At 32.9% G+C, this 21,967-nt stretch overlaps 2 protein-coding genes across 9 annotated transcripts in view; one reads left to right on the top strand and one right to left on the bottom strand.

Moving 5' to 3' along the window:
- The window catches only part of SLC24A1 (solute carrier family 24 member 1), a 30,278-nt gene extending 28,818 nt beyond the window's left edge, over nt 1–1,460 (top strand). Inside the window, exon 9 of the mRNA XM_039865270.1 lies at nt 1,436–1,460. Coding sequence (XP_039721204.1) covers nt 1,436–1,460 — 25 coding nt within the window. The remainder of the gene's footprint in view (nt 1–1,435) is intronic.
- Nucleotides 631–21,967, bottom strand: part of DENND4A (DENN domain containing 4A) — a 107,373-nt gene continuing 86,036 nt past the window's right edge. For 2 of the 8 annotated variants that reach the window (XM_039865262.1, XM_039865265.1), the window contains 12 exons: nt 17,350–18,449; nt 12,936–13,125; nt 9,553–9,647; nt 8,148–8,323; nt 7,907–8,053; nt 6,802–7,000; nt 6,306–6,560; nt 5,220–5,337; nt 5,083–5,109; nt 4,449–4,611; nt 4,218–4,282; nt 2,993–3,197 (listed from right to left, as the gene is read on the bottom strand). In XM_039865262.1, the coding sequence (XP_039721196.1) occupies nt 3,061–3,197; nt 4,218–4,282; nt 4,449–4,611; nt 5,083–5,109; nt 5,220–5,337; nt 6,306–6,560; nt 6,802–7,000; nt 7,907–8,053; nt 8,148–8,323; nt 9,553–9,647; nt 12,936–13,125; nt 17,350–18,449 (2,672 nt within the window). In that variant the 3' untranslated portion in view covers nt 2,993–3,060. Of the gene's footprint in view, nt 3,198–4,217; nt 4,283–4,448; nt 4,612–5,082; nt 5,110–5,219; nt 5,338–6,305; nt 6,561–6,801; nt 7,001–7,906; nt 8,054–8,147; nt 8,324–9,552; nt 9,648–12,935; nt 13,126–17,349; nt 18,450–21,967 lie in introns of all 8 variants that reach the window. The other 6 variants (XM_039865259.1, XM_039865260.1, XM_039865263.1 and 3 more) reach the window with 4 other exon arrangements.

Below are 21,967 nucleotides of genomic sequence, written 5' to 3'. Positions count from 1 at the left end.
TATGCAGCTGCTAAAGAATTCAATTCTGAAGTAAAAGTCAGTCTTGTGTCTAAACAGGAAGGGCAGAACACACTAACTCTAGCACAAAGGTGGGCCAAGGGCAGCCTACTCTTTCCTTTCCTGCTCTGAGATAAAGTACCTAATAGCTTTCAAGTTCTAGTGGGAGAAATAAAAATAGGGTGAGGCTATTGCAATTACTATTCTAATAGGTATTTCTTACCATATACTTACAAAGTATTTAGAAATACAGTATAACAGCCTTCTATATATAGAAGGCTAACACTTGCTAGTTGCACTGAAGTATCATAGTAATTACCAGCATAAAGTAAAACGTATTTATCACTTAAATGCTGAACCAACATTTTCAGGGGCCATTTCTCTACACACAAAAATGGGAAGACATACCAGAAAACCTGAAAATAAAATAAGCTGGTGGTTTTAGGGTTTTAAAGCAAAGACAAACAAACAAACAAAAAACCCAAACAATCAGGGAAAAAAGATGACAATCCACTTATGAACAGCCTGCATAATTCTCTGATAATAGGATGAAAAAGTTGAATATCAAAAAATTACATAAAATACAAATGTGTGACATTCAAAACACAATGAAAGGAAGTAGTAAACAAGTTATAACAGGACACAGTATGATTTATTTTCAACTATTAAACATATGAACAAAACTAAGAGTAAGAAAATAAGAGGCAGATAATGTAGCAAAGGATATTTCTAACACTGCTGGCCATGATTCTACAAAACGTATGGTCAACAGAAAATTGAAGAAAACTTTGTACAGAGTTATTTTAAAGGGTGATCTATAATTTTCTTTTGAGCAGGGTTTACCACTTTCTACTCATGTTTTAGGGTTTTTTTTTAAAGACTAAATTTGTGCAAATAATATTCTCTGGGGATTTAAAAGTAGCGGAAACAAAACCCAACCAAAAGCAGAAACAAAACTGTGGGGGGTGGGGGTGGGGTTGGAGGAGACACAAATTACATTCACTTTTCCACATGTCTTTGAACCATAAAGAATGGGCTTTATCTCACTTTTTTTGGTCAGATATTTAAAATCAAAACACTGTAATTCTTACATATTGTGTTAAAGAAAATGTAAACAACAGCAAAACCTGTTCTTATAAGGGGGAAAGACCAAACAACAACAACAACAAACAGAAAAGAACCGCAGAATCCTGAGGATGTTTGTGGCCAATGTCAACAGCCTCACTCAACTGTTTCTCTCACTTGACTACTTTCATGAAAACATGAAACTCACTTAGAGTGTGGAGCCTGGATTTGAATACTAAAGAAAGGCAAAATTGTAGTGGTATTTACAAAGGCGAGGAATATATATAGCGCCAGATTTTTAAGTAAGCAATTTCAGCCCCAAACTAAATGAACTAAAATTTTACAGTTTTAAACTCTCCCCATTATTTCCCAGAGTAGAAAGCTGTGAAATGTTTTAGCTTGGTGCTAGTATGACTCAAAGGTGGTTTTCCTGTAGCTTAACTGATTCTAAGTATCGAGATTTCATATCTCTAATCCAAGTGTTGTGGACTCTAGTAGCTTTACACACCAAATTGGGTACCATCCATTTTTAACTTCTTTGAAATTGACTAGATAATTCCTTCCCAATGACAATGTGTGCAAATGCAAACACACACAGACACACACACACACACACACACACACAGTGAAAATCTATAAATAATTCTAACAGCCAAAGGATACTTTTGGTCAGAAATTTCCTGAACAAAGTGATATCAGAAATAATGAGACTAAAAATATTTTTTTAGAGTCTATTTTAGAGTCTACCCATAGTGCTTAAATGTTTAATTTATTGTCTGATTTCTGGATATTTCTGGATTTTAGATTCTATAAACCTCGGATTCTGAAGGCTTATTGAAAAAGCCAGTTCCTCAATATGGGAAATTCTATCTGGTTGTACTTTTAGCGAGTTATTACTCTCCTACTTTTGAAAAAAAATTGAATATATATATGTGTGTGTGTATATATTCAGTAACAGAATATATATAACATATATATATATATATATTCGGTAACAGAATATTCCAGTAAGTCATGTTCCAGATAAATATAGTACAATTTGCATCATACCTAACATTTCAAATATTAAAGGTAAAATTTGGAATAAATTGTCTGACATATTTCCCAACATAAATGTACATTATGTACAATATTAAAATATAAGTTGATATTTGGCTTTGTAAGTTACTTTTCCCATGTACTGTATGTACCTATTAGCAATAGGGAAATTTTGGAATAATTGTACATTGAACCTGATTTTGCGGAAGTAGACTCAGAACCTCTCTGGCTCTCCTTCCACAGGCTCAGTGAGTCAGTCTGGGCAGTGCACACTGTTGTCATGACTCACTGAAGTCCGGCTTAGGAATCTTAACATGCAATCCTAGGACAACAATGACACTAGCACTGACATTTTAAAATCATTCTCCCAAGTAATAAAATATATATATATATATATATAGATAGCTATAGAGATCTGCAGCTGTACTAATTACTTCAAATAGCAGACAAGGAAAATAAGCAGTTAATTGCTTGCTTCATAAGTTTAAGTTCCTTTTAAGTTTGCTATATTAAGTTTAAAAATTAAAAAAATATCAACTTACTATAAACAATTTAAAATATGTATAATACAACTTCATGGTTTGAACAGTCTATGAAAACAAGAGGTACTCTGATCTTACATTTCTTTAAGTTCCATACATGATATTTCAATCTGTCTCTTCCAAGAGAAACCATAATCGGTTTTCCATTTTATGGGAACTAATTTTGTTTAGGGATTTTCTCATCACAAAAATAATTGCTTGTTAGAGGGGAAGGAAAAAAAAAAAGGAAATGGGAAACAAAGTGGCTCTCTCCCGCTTGTAATCATTTTCTTCTTAAAACATTCTGTACATAAGCTATATGAACTTTCTGAATCATTTACAAATGCATTTTTAAAAATTGAAGAAAAAAGTTTAGAGTCTAAAAGTGTTATTTTATACACTGACTATACAATACATATTAGAAGTATACACACACATCTTAAAGATAAGGTTCTCCAAAGGTTTTTCGACATTCTATCACCCCCGTACTTGGTGGTCTATCACAGTTGTGTGTACTCTTAACTTGATTAGGTGTGAGACGATCATATGCCATCTTGTATTCTTTATCAAATACATCTGCAGAAATTCATAAAGAAATAAAAGCATAAAGAAATTTATATTTGATGTTAACAACAATCAAGTTTTGTGATACTACAGAACCGCAAAATTAAAGGCCAAGAAGGAATTTCTAGCTTATTTCCGACAACTAAAGGATCACAGAATTTCAGAGCTGGAATGAAGACTTTAGAGTCCATAGCATTTTAGAGCTAGATTACACAGACCAGTGAAATTTAAAGCTTTAAGATGCCAACCTTTTAAAATGATTTTTTCCCCAAATTTTAAAATTGTGGGAAAATATACATAAGATTTACCACCCTAATCATTTTTAACTATAAAGTTCAGTGGTATATATTCATAATGTTGTGCAACCATTACAATCATCCATTTCCACAACTCTTTTCATCTTATAAAACTGAAACTCTATAACCATTAAACAATAATTCCCCATTCTCCCGCCCTCCAGCTCCTGGCAACTACTATTCTACTTTTGTCTCTATGATTTTGACTACTCTAAGTACCTCATAAGTGGAACCATACAGCATATGTCTTTTTGTGACTGGCTTATTTCACTTAACATAATGTCCTCAAAGTTTTATTCCATGTTGTAGCATACGTCAGAATTTCCTTCCTTTTTAAGCTGAATAATAGTCCATTGTATGTATATACCACATTTTGTTTATTTACTCATACTTCAATGGACACCTCCACATTTTAGCTATTATGAATAATGCTGCTATGAACATGGGTGTACAAATATCTCTTAGAGACTCTGCTTTCAATTCTTTGCAGTATATATCCAGAAGTGGAATTGCTGGATCATGTGGAAATTCTATTGTTAGTTTTTATTATTTATCATTATTAATACTAACATTACCAAGATATCAAAGTATCTCTTACATTACATAAAAAATAAATCAATTCTTCTAATATAGTAATATAATTTAATATTAAAATAATAAAGAGTACTGATATAAACACTTTGAAAAATATACCATGACATATAAATATTACATGTTATATATTATGCTGAATTACCTATATCAATGTTTTCTCTTCCCAGTGCCACAAGTGAGAGAAACAGTATTTCTCTATATAAACTCCTAGGGGAGGAAAGGAATGGAGAAGATATTACTATGCATATAGGCTATATATTCTCTATAAAAGCATTTATGCTAATATAAGCATGAGATATTCTAAAAAATTACTAAGCAAACAATATGAATATGCTTAGAGGAAAAATATATTAATTTAAGATGTATGACTTACCTCTGTCTTTTAAAATGAGGACATTTATTCAGTGTCTCTAAAATCTGACTCATTGGTCCATAAACATCATTCATTTTAATGCTTTTTACCATGTTTTTCAATAGTTCCTGGTTAAATGAATTGTCACCTTTTTGCAATAAATGGACCATTGGATACTTTTGGGCTGTAAAACAACAAAAGAACAGATGAAGGAAAATGTTCTTTATAGAAAGGATAATGTAATTAAGCAGCAAATGATAACTATCACAGAAGTTACAAAGCACTAAAAATAAATTAAGGGCAATAGATAAAGGAATAGAAATCTAAGAATAAAGAAAGAAAAAAAGGAAAAAATAAGACAAATTATGATACAAATAGGCCTAAGGCTCTTTGTGGCCTCAAAGACAAAAATTAAAAACACTGTTTTCCTTAATACAGCCCCTGGAGGAAGTTCTACATCAGCAGCCCGGGATGGAAACAAATAAAAAAACGCGGAAAAAGAAGAAACTGAGACAAGCAATGTGCTAAAAGCAGAACTCTACAAAGCATAACCCCTCCAGCACATATACAGCACTACTCAAACAAAACAAAACAAACAAAAAAACCCTTGACCTCCATAGAAGATAGCACTAGAAACATCAAACTTAACACTCACTCTCAAACAAAAGAGTACGATTTTGACCTGTAAGACAAAAAGTAGTATGGTAAAATAAAAGTCAGTTGTACATTAGGTTATTTAAAGTAGAGATTACTCTCATATGAACAGAGTCAGAATTCTATGATAGCACTTACTGTGGGCATTCCAGAGGATGTACAAGGGCTGTCCTGGATCCTGATGTAATTTCATATTGTCCCATAACATTTGTATTAAGACATATTTACTATCTTCAGACATACAGTGGCGAGGAATCTGTGTTGAAGAACAAACATTCACCAATGATTTTTACAGAATCATGTTTTGTAAATATTTTAGAAAGATCCTTATATTTTTTAGAATGTATGTATGCAAGGGAAAAAAAGAGAACAAAATGACTGGTTTGTATGCATTTTATATTGACTCAAAGAAGATGAGCTGCGTTGAGAATCTAATGATCTCTAAAGTAAAGTTATCTCTGCTCTAAAGTAGCAGATTTTACAAAGTACTGAGATCAGTGAGAAAGCGTAGCATGAAGGGCCAATCTCGACCAGATTAGATAAATCCGAGAAAGATGAATCTAGAAGCTCCATTCTACATCAGTCCAAAACCCTAGCCCGGATAACTCTAAGTTAACCTTTGGTCACTCATTCATCATCTACTGAAAATCCAAAGCATGTGCACAATCATAGATATGAAGTACAAGAAAGGAGAAGGCAATGTTCCTGAACTTAGAGACTTTGCAATTTAGTGGTGGTGATAGCATATAAAAAAGTGAAAACACTTTTATAAACAAACAACACAAGTGAACATATTAACAAACTAATGACCTAAATATTATGCAAAAATTCAGAGTAAAGGATTGAAAAGAATGGTAGCACATGACTGCTATATGAATTGGATATCTTAAAGAAGTATTGGGTTTGGTTTTGAAGGGAGTATGAAATATGAATGGGGCCAACTCACAAACTCTTCTCATAAGAGTCATTTACAGTTTATTCTTGAGGCTATCAGAAAAATGAAGCCCATTTTGTGTAAATTTTATAAGAAGGCTAAAAAACATGACTGTCTTACTGCTAGACTATAAGAAGAAATATTTGTAAACACAACTAAAACAATTTTATTGATCTAATGATTCAGATGGTTATTAAAAATAGCATAAAAATTAATTTTGTCATTAGGACTATGCAAACATTACAATGGTGACAGTAGCATTACCTTTTAGATAATTTTTACTCTCATACCTTTGAATACTTGTTACAATGCTCAGAAGAAAGAATCAATCCAGGTAAGTTACTGGGTAAGTCAAGACGTCTAAAATACCACACCAGGTTCCAAAAAACAATTGGATGATGGTCCACAAACTCTGCCACTGTTATTGCATGATCACCTTCATTTTCCAATAAGCTTTCAAGTTCCTTCCATACCACTAAAGGACTAAGATATGGAACAGTAATAGGATCTGGGCTTGGGAGGTGCCATTCTAATCCTAAAGAATCCTGTTGAATAAATAAAAACCATAAATGGCAAATACAAGATTGATGACACTAAGTCATTTAAAAAATTCCTATCAATGATTTCCATATAAGTAGAAATGTACTATAACTATATCATGAGACAAGAGACTCTTCTTGACAATAATAATAATATTGAAGCTAATAAGGCTGTTTCAGACAAAGGGAACAAAATCATATGTAAACATCAAAATGTCTGAATTTTTAAAGATACCAAAATACATACTGTAGTTCCTTGTAAAGTAGTTGGCAGGCTGCCTGTAGGAATGAGCTTCTGCCCTCCAGTGTCTTCTTTATCCAAGGGACCATAAGTACTGACACTCCTGACCATTGGAAATATTGGACATTTTGACATGGCTGTTTTTGATCTATCAGCAGGGATCTGAATACTTCGGGCACATGTATTTTCCAGCAGTTTAGATTTGCTTGGGCATTGAAAAAAAAAAAAAAGTATATCATTGTCTAGATTTACTTTATTTCACCTAGAAAGACCATATTCTTTTCCTTAGAATCAGATCTGGACATAGCAAAGTAAATCGAAAGAATTCAGGCGTTAGCTGGGAAACGGCATATATTTTTAAGTAGTCTACTTATGTTAAATTTCCTTCTTATCCACTGAATTTTAAATATTCAAGAGTCACTCAATTATTCAAAACATTTCGTGGACAACTTTTATACAGCAAGAACCACAGTAGACCTAGAGGATCCAAAGCAGAGAAAACAGGCATCTATTCCTTCAGGTAGTGGGAAGGGATACCTATGATGAAAGAGTGCACACACGGATTTGCAGTTTTGCTGCCTAAGCATTTAGGATTAAACAGGTCACATTAGCCTCTCAGTACTATGCAGGCATTTTGTTTTACACATGCAGTTACCAATATGGCTTCATCTGCCCAGCTACCTATGGTGTATTTGGCACTACTCCAAAATGAAGTTGATTTGTTTTTGTTTTAAGCATAGATTTACTTATATTAGGCTTACTATATAAGTCTTAATTTAATTTTATAGTTCCTTTATCAGCTCCAAATGTTTTCTAAGATTATTAAATATTCCTAGACAATTAAAAATTTCAAAATAGTAGTACTGACTTAGTTCCCGAAGAGACAGAGATATGAGATAGGTGTTCATTATAAATGTCAAGTGTTCTACATAAACTATAACTGTCTAAATATTTAGGTTATTAGAGAATTTTAATACTGCTTTAATTAGAACAATTTAAGATTATGAATCATAGAAATTTAAACCTTAAAATGGTCATCTAATTTTTGTCATTTATCAGAAACATGTATAATATAAACTGCTAAAATATAGTTCCACATAATCGTAATTACCTATTTAAATCAAAATTCCCTTGAACAGAGATAACAGATGTGTCAAGACCAGAGGCTGATGTTGAGATGCAAGACTGCCTTGTCTGACTTGAAAAGGAGGATGGAAAATGCATATTTTCTGTTGATGGGCTTGACTTCAAAAAGTATCTGTAATGTGAATCAAAGGAGATTTTTGAGAAAAGAGATATTCTAGGAAACATAATCCCTAAACATGAAGGGGAAAAAAAGCATGAATCGTTACCTTCCAGGTCGTCTTAAATCTCTTATTTCGATATTCAGGAAGGGCAAGAAAAGATTGCCACAAAATGGGCATGTAGTATTGAGATTTGAATCATCTGCTGTCCAGCCAGCCATGATTTCCTCATCATGGACAAGGCAATCACAAGTTTTACACCGAGAGCAACTTGAGATGAGAACCTGTGGGAGAAATGATAATGTATAAATAAGTAGGTTAGCGCATATTATGACCTAAAACGATTTTGATTCATAAATGTATTAAAAAACTAAAACTTGAAATGATTTGGAAGTTATAAATGAAAATCAGATTACCTTAAGTGCACTATATAATATACTCGTCTTTATTTCAGCTAAATCTATTCCAAAAGTTTTGCCTGCCTGAAAAGGAAACTTTCACTTAAGAGAGCGTTTTTACCATTATAATTACTATAAACCTGCCATGGTTTTATTAATGGAAAAGTAAACCCAAGCATTAATTTGTTAATATCCAAAAAAAAAATAGGTATTTGTAATTATATATTACAGACCTGTGCTACTCAAAGTGTGGTCACCAGACAAATGCTGGTCCAGAAATTCTTACTGGTTTGTAATAAATAAAGAAATTAAGAAAAAGACTTAGAAACCTTGAAAGTAATTAGTCATTGCTGCAACATCTAAGTGCATGATCAATTTATTTTACAAGAGTATCAGCCACGACAGCTCTAAAATTAAACATAACAAAAAATCCCTGGTCTGTCACTACAGTTTAAGAACTGTTGCTGTAGATAAATATAAATGTAATCATTATATTAATAAAATATTAAAATTCCTGAAGTCATCAGAAACTTTGTAAACTGCAACATCAGTATTCATCATTTATTTTCCAGCCTCATGCAAATTTTCTTCCAAATTTAGGCAAAGTAGCTTGAAATAGCAACAACAATTGTGGGTAAAAATGCATTTGGAAGCAATTTTTACAGGAAAATTAGGAAAGAATTTAAAAGTGTAAAGGTATAACTTTTTCATTGTAAGGCAATGAGATATGGCAGCATATCCAGCAAATATCTACATCAAATTGATACAAAGAATGAGAAACATAATGTTAAAAGCTGACACAAATGCCAAAACTGCTCCTTGTACTCTCATCAAAAAGATGTGTTTGCATAAAAAAGATTGGTTGTTGAAAATGAAAAAGCGTTTGTATGTTGAGAAATCTCAAGGGAAGCGAAGAACTTTTCTAAACACATAAAGTAGTATGACTTCACTAATCTGAAATACTAGATATTTTAAGTTTATTCAGGTGCAAAATACATTCTGAAATTTTGAGATGGTATATATTCAACTTTGTATTACTCTGAGACCACAAATACTTAAGAAATGTACATCTTATAAAGTAGTACATAAAGATGCTCTTTTGATTAAAATTGTACCTCCATTGCATAGTTCTGGAAGATATTTGTATTACTCGTGTTGCAGGAAGATGCCACTTCTGATTTCCCAGGTAGGGCAAACTTTGACAGTGATCCTATTCATTATTAAAATACAAAGAGCAAATCCATTAATATTAGTGAGAAAGAATATGAGAATCTTAAATTTTCATAAATTCTGATAAAATGTCAAGCCATTCTATTCAAAATATTAAAGGTAATTAAAAAACAATGAAAAATGTTTTTCAATGCATGCATTTTTGTTTTGAGTACAAACCTAAGGAAACGTGTTCTAATTCTACTGATTTCCATGTGCTAGGTGTTCATTCATTACTCACTTATTAAGCACTTAGTGTGTACAGGTTAGAAGGCACTCTGGTTGTCATTACTATTTTGCTGTTTCTATTTTTCCACGCTTAAAATACAAGGTGTTTAGTTCTAAGGTCTAAAAAGTATAAAATAGCTACTCTCATTTCAAATCATGAAAATATTTACTGGCAATTTTCTGCCTTATAAGAATCTTTTAGGATCTGGTACCATGTTGTTCTTAAACACTACAGTTTCCAAGTATACTCTTAAGAGCAATGGGATATTAGTAGGTATTGAAATGGCAACAACAAAAATGGGGAGCTCTAGAGTCAAATCAATTGTTGACAGTGGCCATATCTTGTTAGTAAAGCTGGAAGTAATTTGTACCTTCGCTATACATTTTTTCCTGGTAGTTATTAACTTTATGAATGAACACTGGTATTTTTATAAAGGTCAAAAAAAGTAATGGTATAAATTACCAGTTCACAAGAAACAGAGAGAATAGGCTAATGACTTGAATGCTTCAGCAAATCAATGACAACAGGACATAAGATAGCTCCAGTTACCACTGGTCCCTGGCCCTGCCATACAGAGAAACAGAGTGGCAGACAGAGCTGAAACCTCACATCGTTCTTTAAGATGGTTAGAGCTGGTGGGAACTGCAGTTCTTTCCTTGTTGGGTCCCCAATAACCTTCTGTAGAGTTTGCTAAAGCTAGTTCAAAGTTGCTTTCTAATACCTTTGATTATCCTCCACTAATTTAATCATTTATGTGGGCAGCCCACTTTTTGTATATAGTTAATCATCAATACAGAATATTAATTTTAACAAATATGAATCATATTGTGAGGTAAGTTTTATATGTTTAGCACAACAAACTGTTCTTGTATGTTGAAAAAAAAAGGAGGAGGGAGCTAATCACCTGATTTCTTCATGAATATATTCCGGGAGAAAAAAAAGAGAGAATAAAGATAAAAGGGAGTTAATAGACATATCAACCAAATGCAACAAGTGGACCTTGTTTGTATTCCAATTTGAACAAACCACCTATAAAAAGAGCTTTATGAGATAACTGTGAACATTTAAATAAATATTTAAGATATAATAAATATTGTGAAATTTAAGAAAGTACAGTGGTATTACAAATTGTTTTCAAAAAAATGAATGCATCACAAAAGACACATACCATATGAGTCCATACAATGTTTTAAAATGGCCAGGCTAACGTACACTGTTAGAAGATAATGTTTATCCACAAAGGAAGTTGTGACTAGATCTGGGCATTAGAGGAGGTTCTGGATTCTGTTAATGTTGTTTCTTGATCTGAGTGTTAGTTAAGTGTCCTTAATTTGCGAAATATATTTACATACATAAAAGTGTATACACTATATGTATAACATTTAAGATTAAAAATAAATTTATTCAATAAAATAAATGATAAAAAGTTAAAAATATGTGACATTAAAATCTTTATATTTTAGAAATACATACTGAAGTACTTATAAATAAAATTACATGTTGTCTGAGATTAAAATAATCCAGTGGGGAGGGAAAAAATATGGCAGTGGAGGGGAGAAAGGAAAAGACAAAACAAGATTGGCCATTTGCTGATAATTCTTGGAGTTGGGTAAAGGGTGCATGAGAGTGCTAGTGCTAGTCCTTCTATTTTTGTGTACGTTTGAGAATTTACAAAATAAAAGCTTTTTAAAGTAGCAAAGGTACAAATGAAAAAATATTATATTCATCCATTCCTCACATCATTTACCAGGATAAATCTCAAATGGTCTGAATATCTAAATCTGGGGTCAAATCTATTTTTGTATAGCCATAAGCTAAGAATGGTTTTTACATTTTAATGCATTGATAAAAAAAAAAAAAAAGACAAAAAAAGAATATGTGATAAAAAAGAGACGTATGGTAGCCCACAGAACCTAAAATATTTGTAATACGGTCCTTTACAGAAAAAGTTTGCTGACCCCAGAAAATGTTACAAAGGAAATCAGGAAAAGATTGGAAGAAAACACTGGTGAACCTAGGGAAGAAGAAATCTTTCCAAATGACTCAAAATCTAGAAGGAAGAAGGGAAAAGACTGATAAATTTGATGATATAAAATAAACTTATGTATAATCAAAAACTGCCACAAAACTTGACAAACTTAGAAAAAGTATCTGGTTCTTACATAAGAGAAAAAGGATTAATTCCCTAATATAAAAGGAGCTTTTAAAAACTAAAAAAAAAAAACAACAAAAAAACGAACAACAAATGAAATGTAGGCAAAGGACAGTGCATAGAAAAATACAAACAGTCCTTAAACATATACTCAGATCCTCAATTTATAAAAAAAAGTATAAATGAAAACTAAACTGAAATACATTCCTCACCTATCAGATGACAAAAATCCAAGTTTGCCAACGTATTTCGTTGACAAGGCTGTAAGGAAATAGGTACTCTTATATACTGCCAATGGGAATGCAAAATAGTGTAGGCCTGAGGAAGGGAACGTGGCAATATCACTTCAAGGAAGAATTTTGAAGTATCTTTCAAAGTACCCTGGCAAAAATATAATATGACATATATGCATCACAGATTATTTGTAATAGTCAAAGTCTAGAAATTTAATGTCTATCAACAGAGAAGTGGTTAAAATAAAGTATGATATATTGACACATGATGAACTATATAACAGTAAAAATGAATGAGGGACAATGGTATGTGATGATATGCAATGATCTTCAGGATATATTATTCAGTGAAAAAGCAAGGAATGGGAACATATTTATAGTATGTTACCTTCTGAGTAAGAAGACAAGGAGGTAATAAGAATACATACACACACTTATTTTTTAAAAAGCAACAATGGAAAGATAAACCAAAATTAATAAAAATGGTTACTTCTAGGGACAGGGAGAAAACAAGATGAAGCGGGTAGGGATGGAAGCTAGACTTCTCTGAAAGTGCCTTGAAGGTTCTCTTTTGTTTTGACTTTGGTGCCATGCAAATCTTTTACAAAATTAAAACATAAAAGAGGTAAAGGTAACGCATATCAAAATGAAGTCTGGCAGACCATTTGGACAAACCTTCTAAGGAGGCTGAACTTTCTAGGCTTGTTCTGCTGAAATCAATTCCCTTAGTCCCTGTGGTGGCACCACTCTCTTGGGAGGAAGTAGCTCCTTCCAACTCGGGGCAGACATCTTCATCTGTTAAAGAAGTAGATTCAGAATCCTGGGCTCCCACTGAAGAAAGACTGGTACGATCAGAACTTTGATCCTAAGGACATAATTATAAGCTTACTTTCCTTCATATTTAAAGTTTATTATTAAAAAAGTTACTTTTAAGGTAGAAGAAATGCCTTATTACTCAGATGATCAGTTAATCAACATTACAACTTCTAGAGTTAAAAAACAACCAATTTTGCAAGGGCATGCTAATTTGGACCACCTTGTGCTGGAGATCGATTTTTAAGACAGCATTTTTTAGTTAGATCAAAGTAAATATCTCTTAGTAAGATAACCGTGCTGGCTTTAAATCCCTATTTATTATTAATTTTGCTCAATGAAAATCTCAGCCCAGGATAATACCATTAGAATTAAATTTCATTCTTTTAAATTTTCGTTTGTTTACATTTTAATCTTTTCCACAATAATCCAGGTTTCAAAGACATATATTACTAGTTTTCACTTTGAGAACACCAAAGCTAATTTTTTTTCTGGTTATACTAATAATCCATAAGAAAATCTGGTAGATACAAATTTTTGTATGAAGGAAATTTTTTTTTAATATTTGTAAATCTACTGCCCAGATAAAACTTTCCTTTTTTCTAGTCATGTGTTACTGAGTTATTAAGATTATCTGAATATTTTTACTTGCTTTTTGGCTACATCTCATTGTATTTTTTAAGTGGGTGCACAAGGGATTGCAATATGCATACCTAATCATTTACAGTCTACTTAAAGTTAGTATTGTTATCACTTCATACGTAATAATTATAATAAACATCAGTAGGGTGAGTCTCTTTACTACTATAAAACATCTACGTATATTAAAAATTCCATTAGATGTTATAGTTTTTGTTTTAGACAATTATGAGTATTTTAGGTAATTTAAGAGGTAAAAAAGTAGTCTTTTATATTAACCAGCTATTTATCATCTATTTTGCCTTTCCTTCATTCCACAGATCCAAGTTTCTTTGAAAATTATTTTTCTTCAGCCTGAAGAACTTCCTTTAGCACATCTTACAGGTCTACCAGCCATGAATTCTTTTCCTTTATCTGAAAATGTTTTCATTTTACCTTCACCCCTGAAGAATATTTTCACTGGATATAGAATTCTGAGTTGTTGACAGGTCATTTCTTTCGACACATTAAAGATGTTGTTCCACTGTACTCTTTCCTCCATGGATTATGATGAAAAATACATGGTCATTCAAATCCTTCTTCTTCTGCAGATAATGCGTCATTTTTCTTTAACAGCTTTCAAGATATTTTTTATTCTTGTTTTCTTTTTCCAGCGGTCATTTTCTTATTAGCAGATGTATATCTTTGGTTTTTTAGCAGTTTGCTTATGTGTAGGTGTGGTTTTCTCTGAGTTTATCCTGTCTATAGTTTACTGAGTCTCTTGTATCTGTAAATCTAAATCTTTTACCAAATTTAGTAAGTTTCAGACATTATTTCTTCGAATATATTTTCTATCACAATCTCTTTCTCCAATTGTTTTGCAACTCCAATTATGTTATACCTTTTGATACTGTTCCAAAAGTCTGAGGTTCTCTGTTCATTTTTATAAAAAATCTTTTCTTTTCTGTTCTTCCAATTGGATAGTTTCTATTACTTGATTTTTAAGCTCACTGACTCTATCCTCTGTCATCTACATTGTACTACTGAACCCATCCAATGAGGTTCAGTGTATTTTTTAGTTATACATTTTTAAAATAATTTCTATTTCTTGTTGAGAATTTCTTTCTTTTCATTCATGTCAATGTGTTTTTCTTTACCTCAGGGAATCTAGTTATAATGTCTACTTTACAGTTTCTGTCTGATAATTTCAACACCAGGGACATTTCGGGGTTGTCTTTCCCTTGAGAACTGGTCATATTTTCCTGGTTCTTTATGTATCAACTAAATTTTGGATTTTATTTTACACAGTGTTATATTGTATAGTCTGGGTACTGTTATAATCTCTTGGAGAACGTTGATGCTTTTAACAGGCAGTCATATTGAATTATTTCAGATTGTAATTTGTGTTTCAATTTTTGAGATGTATGTGGGCGACACACAGAATTAGAGAATCCCCTTCTCTCAGATTCTCCTCAAACATTCTAGCTCACAGAGGTCCTCTCCTCTGGTTTCTCTCTCCAAGAAATATCAGCTTTCTTTTAAGTTTTAGCTGCCAGGATTGCCAAGCCACACAATGACTGGGACCTGTTCTTGAGAAAAGAAAATGGGAAATTCATCTCTGTACGGGTCCCTCCTCATGGTCTGCCTGCTTTTATTTTTCAAAATCCCTAGATGGTTGTTCTTTGTATTTTGCCTGGAGTTTTTAGGTGTAATCAGTGGCAGAAATGGGCTTTATGGGCTTATGTTTACAGTGGAACTACAACTCTCGCCTTAATTTTTAAAGAATATTTTTGCTGGGTATAAAAAAATAGGTTGGTAGTCATTTTCTTTCAGAATTCTAAAGATGTCTTTCCAGTATATTCTGTCATAGTTTCTGTTCAAAAGATAACTGTAAGGTTCTTACTGTTGCTCCTTTGAAGACAATATATCTCTTCTTTGGCTCCTTTTAAGATTCTCTTTGTATTCATTTTCATCTATTTTAACATTAGATGCCTAAGTATGATTTTCTTTGTATTTATTCCGCGTGACATTAGTAGATATTCTAAATATGTGAGTTGACATCTTTGATTAATCTTCTTTTGGAAGTTTCTTGGCAATTTGCTTTTTGAATTTCATTCTCTCCCATTCTCTCATCTTCTTCTGGAACTCAATTACATCTGAGTTAAACATTTTCACTAAATCTTACATTCTTTTCTGTATTTTCCAATTTTTTCCTGTTTATGCTTTAGTGTGGATATTTTCTACTTTACTAGCCTTTCTTTTTCTGTGTTTTGTCTGCTATTCAATCCAAGTATTGCATTCTTAATTTTGTATCTTTTTCAGTTCTAGAATTTATACTTGATGTATAAATTATCAAGTGAAAACAATTATCTGGTGAAAATTCCATCTTTGTAGCTATATTTTCATCATTCCCTCTATTTTCTTGAACATATTTTAATTATCTCAAAATCCCTTGCTAATTCAAATATTTGCATTACCTAAACGTCTTGTTTATATCATTTTGTTTTAAAGTTTTAAAAGTTTTAAAGTACTATCTCTTGGTATAGCTATTTTTAATTGAATGACAGGATATAAAAAATTGTATATAAAAAACTGTAAAGACTCCAGGTGATGTTCTAATCCTCCAAAAAGGGTACATTCATTCCTTTTAGATAAAGTCTCATTACTTTAATCTAATCACAGACCGAGCTGAGTGAAGCCTAGGTTGTAGTTTTGGTCAGGCTCAGTCACCTCAAGTTTGCCAGTGTTCCTAGGGCATAGCTCTGCAGAACTTCCAACTAAGGGCCTAGTGTGTTCACCACCACTCCCATCCCCTTGCCCAGCAACTCATGAACTCTAGTTACCATATTCCCAGCACCATGAAACTTCTGAGAACTCTTGTCTGCCAGAGACTTTCTGCATATCTTTTTAGTCTCTTGTTTCATGCAGTATCAATATTTGCAAAATGTCTTGAAGGAAAAAAAAATTGTGTATCTGAGGACTCTAAGGTCTCCAATTTTGTCTTTCCAGCTCTACAAGATCCTGAAAGCTCTGCTGGCCCCCTTACCTCTCCACAGTCCTCTGATAAGGCAAAGCCTGGATTTGAAACCTCTTGCTCTGTGCTCAGAATAAGTAAATGCCTTCAGGAAAAAAGTAGCTATAGAACTTCAGCTCCTCTCTCTAGAATCGTCCCTCTACTTTCTAGTTGCTTTGGCAATTCTCTGATGACTTTAAATAGCTACTTTCTATACTTTCATTTTCATCTAGCTTTTTGCTCTTAGGAAGTATGTAGGTCTATCACAAGCTACTCTATCCTAACCAGGAAGAGGAATGCTATGCCTGGCTGGTAATTTCTGAAGGCATGCTGGACACCATGTCTGAAAAAAACCCCTGCATTTTGAAGAGAATAATGAAGCTCAGCAAGCATTTTCATATAGCACTAATTTTTACTGCAGCTTCAAATCACTTTCTTTCAAAACTGAACTAGAAACATAACCTTAATTTGTGAATTTTCTTTCCGTTGGAAGTTTTTTCAAGTTTAAATTCTGATACTTACAAACTTTAGTCTTTTTTGTAAAGCTGTGTTTAAGGAGAAAGGTAAAAACAGACATCCTTATGAGTAAGGGACTTCTGATGGTGAAGGATAAAAGGAAAAGTAGAAAATACTAGTAAAACTTACCTTAGATGATGTGGTATGCATGGTGAACCTTGAATACCATTTGCTTGCTTTCTCTGCAACTCCTTTTCCAGCAGTGAACATACTGTTCCTTAGAACATCTAGTTTAGGTACTAGTAGTGTATCTAAATTAAATGAAGGTGATGAATGGGTTACTGCATCTTGAGATTCTTCCCTAAATGGGCAAGTGGGTGAGAAGGCTGGAGAAGACCAGAGTCTATCCCTTGGTCTGTCTACACTTTTTGTATAACTTTTAGATTTCATAAGTCTCACTGGCCTAGGAGAATTAGGAGGCAGGCTAGATCGTCTACATGCCTTGACCAATGTTGGACTTTTCTTACTGGTTGATTTATCATCATATGCCCGTTGTAAATCAATGCTTGGTGTCCGACTTGTTAAAGGACTGGTCATATTATTCATATACATCACAATTTCTTCAGCTAAATCACGCCTAGCAGATGGTGTTGAAACGCTTTTGCTATCCTCTTCATCCTCTTCTTCCTCCTCTTTTTGCTGCTGCGCAGTTTCAGCAACCAAAAGAGAGAGGGGATCAAATCCTGTTGCAACATCAGTTTTTTCAAAAGGTTTTACTGAAAAGCTGCTATTCATACGTTGAATCCTCTTGGGATTTTGTGTAGCAACATATTCCACTTTTGACCCATAGGTTTCATTGTCTAAATCTTCGAAGTCAAAAATAACTGGAGAATCCACTTTATCTGATAAACAGTTAGAACCGTCAAAAGGTGTATCATCATCACTAGATTCCTTTTCTAGACTGTCTCTTTTTGATCCTAAAGATGGCCTTCCAATAGCAAGACTATTTGGTCTTGTGCTTTTTGAAATAACGTGTGAAAGAATTTTTGCATCAGCTCCTAATTTTTCAACCATATCTCCAGAGTTTGCTTCCTGGTTAATTCTATTGAGCATAAGTCCCATCATTACTCCTCCACTAAGATTGCGGTTTCTATTTCCCCAGGATATTTGTTGCTGCAAATTAGGTTCATTCTCACTTTTATGTCTTTTCCTGAAGCATCTACTTTGAATGTTTCCTGTTTCATTTGTATCCTCAAAAGATGACATTAAGAGTGGCTCAGCTGTGCTTCCTGAAAAAGAAAAGTGTTTTAAGCCATGAAAAATGTAATGCATGAATATAAGTTGTCTTAAATATTTAAAATACTAGTAATGAAGATGATGACAGCAAATGCTTCCTATTTGACAGATACTATACTAGGTACATTACTTACATTATCTACAATAATTATTCCAACACTCTCATGGGTTGAGAAAAAACTGATGCTCAGAGAGATTCATTATCTAGCCCCAAGTTACCCAGTTTTTAAATGATAGAACTGGGATTGAAATCTAGATTTGACTATCTATAAAGGGTATGTTCCTAGATATTAGGAAGCAATGCTTTTTAAAACTTATAAATTAAAATTAATATTTACCCTTGGTATATTAATAAAAAGAAATTCATGTTTATGTCACTAAACTGATTAAATAATAATGGTTATACAATTGTGGTTGTGTTAGGTGACCTTAAGATTCTCAGTCTTCTGCCTATAAAAATGAAAAACAAAACCAAAAACACTAAACCAAACCAAATTAAAGGCAGCTATGTTAGCTTTATCCATAAATAAAAATTATTTAAAATAACTCCAAATACTTACGACTATAGATGTGACTAAACAATTTTACCTTCGCTTTATGTATATTTTTTAAAATTTTATTATTAGTTTCAAGTATACAGTACATTGGTTAGACATTCACACAGTCTATAAAACAATCCCTCTAACTGATCTTTCTCTCCTCTGGCTCTACACCTAGCCATTACATTAATGCTAACTGCATTACCTATGGTGTTCTCCCCATTCCCATAACTATCCATCAACTAACTACTAATTTGTACTACTTTAATCCTTCACTCCTTTCTCTCAGCCCAAACCCCACATCTCCTTTGGCTGTAATTGTCCTCTATATTTGTGAGTCTGTTTTTCATTAGTTTGTTCTTTTTGTTCCTAAGATTCTGCATATAAGTGAAACAATATGGTATTTATCTTTCTCTGACTTATTTCACTCAGCATAATAACCTCTAGGTCCATCCATGTCGTTGCAAATGAGCAGGTTTCATTTTTTTAATGGCTGAGTAATATTCCATTGTATATATGAACGTATGAACCATAGCTTCTTTATCCAATTGTCTGTTGATGGGTATTTAGGTTGTTTCCATATCTTGGCTATTGTAAATTGTGCTGCTTCGCTTTACGTATTAATTGCAAGTTTATACCAGTCAAATGTGAATGGCCACTTTCTATTCTGAAACACCATTCACTGCTCCTTACCATATTACTTAGGTACCAATGCTGAAAGCAGAACTCTAGATTTTTGATCACTTTAATTGTCCTTATCACCTGGGAGTTTTCTAAAGCATTGGTCTAGGTATGGTATTGTCAGCTATTCTTTTTACATGCTTTATACAACAGAATTAGCTCTTTATAACCAGGCAATTACTAAAAATATGCCTTTTTCCTGCCATGTGATGCATGTAGATAACAGGATAAGAGATAAAAGAGAATATCAGAGACCATAAAAGCCTAAAAACTAATATTGTTTAATAAGCTATACTATTAACAAGGAAAACAATATAGTAGAGAGATAAAGTTTATTCTTTGGATGGGAGACCACCTAGGAAGACCAGGTGCCGTAGGCGTCAAAAATAAATAAATAAATAAATAAAAAATAAGGGATTGGAAACTAAGAATACATGTTCTTCTGATATTCTGGTAAACTTTCTGCTCGATAGGCTAAATATTATCAAAGATTTGGAGGAATCTTATAACCCAAAAATAATACTCTGGGATTGTATTTAAATAGATTTGCAAGGCTACCTTTGCAAAGTCATAACTATGCTATGGCCAGAAGACAAATAAAGCTGGTTATCAAATTATGCCAGGCATTGACAAACAACATCTCTGAGCCAAATTCAGCCTGTAAACTGTTTCTGTACAGTCTCAAATGATTTTTACATTTTGAAAGGGTTGTAAAAGTCACACACACATGAAAAACAGGCGAGACTGTGATTGGTCTGCAAGGCTTAAAGTATTTACTATCTGGCCATTTACAGAAAAGTTTGTCTGATTCTAAGTTTATATACATGATAAATTCTACCAGATTAGGCTGGATGTTGTGAGTCTCTAAGACAGAAGCTGCAAATTAAACTCCTTAGGCCAGGTGACTCTATGACATAATTCTGGAGAGTAATATTAAAGTGGTAGTTTTTGAGAGCTTCTGCAAAAACTGCTTTCCTGGTAAGAGGAGATAAATGGACTGCTGGTCCCCCTCCTGATTTTTTCTGCCTTGCTCAGATAAGTGATGCCTAGAGTTGCCAGTGATATTGTAATCATAGTTAGGTACAGAGAACTGAGGGCAAAGCCCCTAAACCAACATCTTGAGCAACTGTTTACCTTTGAATTTATTTGAGGAAAAAAAACCCCTCAACTTGTTAAGCCACTGTTAATCATATTTTCTGAGACTTAAAGCTGAAAGAATTCCTAGCTGATATACTAGCCCCTTTTCAGACCTTTGAACATGCTGTAATCTCTTTCCACCACACAGCCTTTTACATATTGCTTCCCTCTGCTTGGAATGCTACCTCTCAATTCTTCCTTTGCAACTCCTATCCTTATTTGTTTTCTACTCATCTTTCATATCTAAGCTCAAAAACTATATTCTCAAGGAAACTTTCTCTGAGCAATGTTCCCCAAACCCAGAACATGTCTATTATATGTTCTTGTGGCAATTTATAGCTCTTCTTCACAATATTTAATCTCAGAGTATTTTTACATTTATTTATTATTTGATTAATGTTTTCCCATCCCTCCCACTTGCTTTCTCTATAAAGGCAGAGACCATGTTTCTTTATCCCCCGCCATCATTATATCCCTAGTAGCACCTGGCATATGGTAGCATAAAGTAGGAGCTCAAAAAATAATTACTTAATGAATATTGTCTGCTGAGAAACATCTGCTACAAATACCAACCCATGATATAATGTAGTATAATATAATATGACATATTATAGCTAAATATGGTAGCTAAAGATAAAAAGTTAAAACATACTAAAATCAGAATTAGGCTTAAAAAATATTTCAGAGTTATGTTTTCATATTTCAGAGTAAAATTTCTTGTGGTTTAACTCTCAGTAACTCCATTTACATTTATCAAAATGTTAAGTTCTCTTTGTACAGCAAAAGAAACCATCATCAAAATGAAAAGACAACTGACTGAATGGGGGAAGATATTCACTTATGATACATCTGACAAGAGGTTAATATCCAAAATAGCTAAAGAACTCATACAACTCAACAACAAAAAAACAAACAATCCTATTAAAAAATGGGCAGAAGATCTGAACAAATATTTCTCCGAAGAGGAAATACAGATGGCCAATAGACATATGAAAAGGTGTTCAAGGTCACTAATCATCAGAGAAATACAAATTAAAACCTGTCAGAATGGCTATCATCAGTAAATCAAAGAACAAGTGTTGGTGAGAATATGGAGAAAAGGGAACCCTCATACACTGTTGGTGGGATTGCAAATTTGTACAGCCACTATGGAA

The sequence above is a fragment of the Pteropus medius genome, unplaced genomic scaffold (assembly GCF_902729225.1).
Source record: "Pteropus medius unplaced genomic scaffold, Ma_sr-lr_union100, whole genome shotgun sequence".
In the NCBI taxonomy this organism is placed as follows: Eukaryota; Metazoa; Chordata; class Mammalia; order Chiroptera; family Pteropodidae; genus Pteropus; species Pteropus medius.
This window is presented reverse-complemented; position numbering and strand designations above follow the sequence as displayed.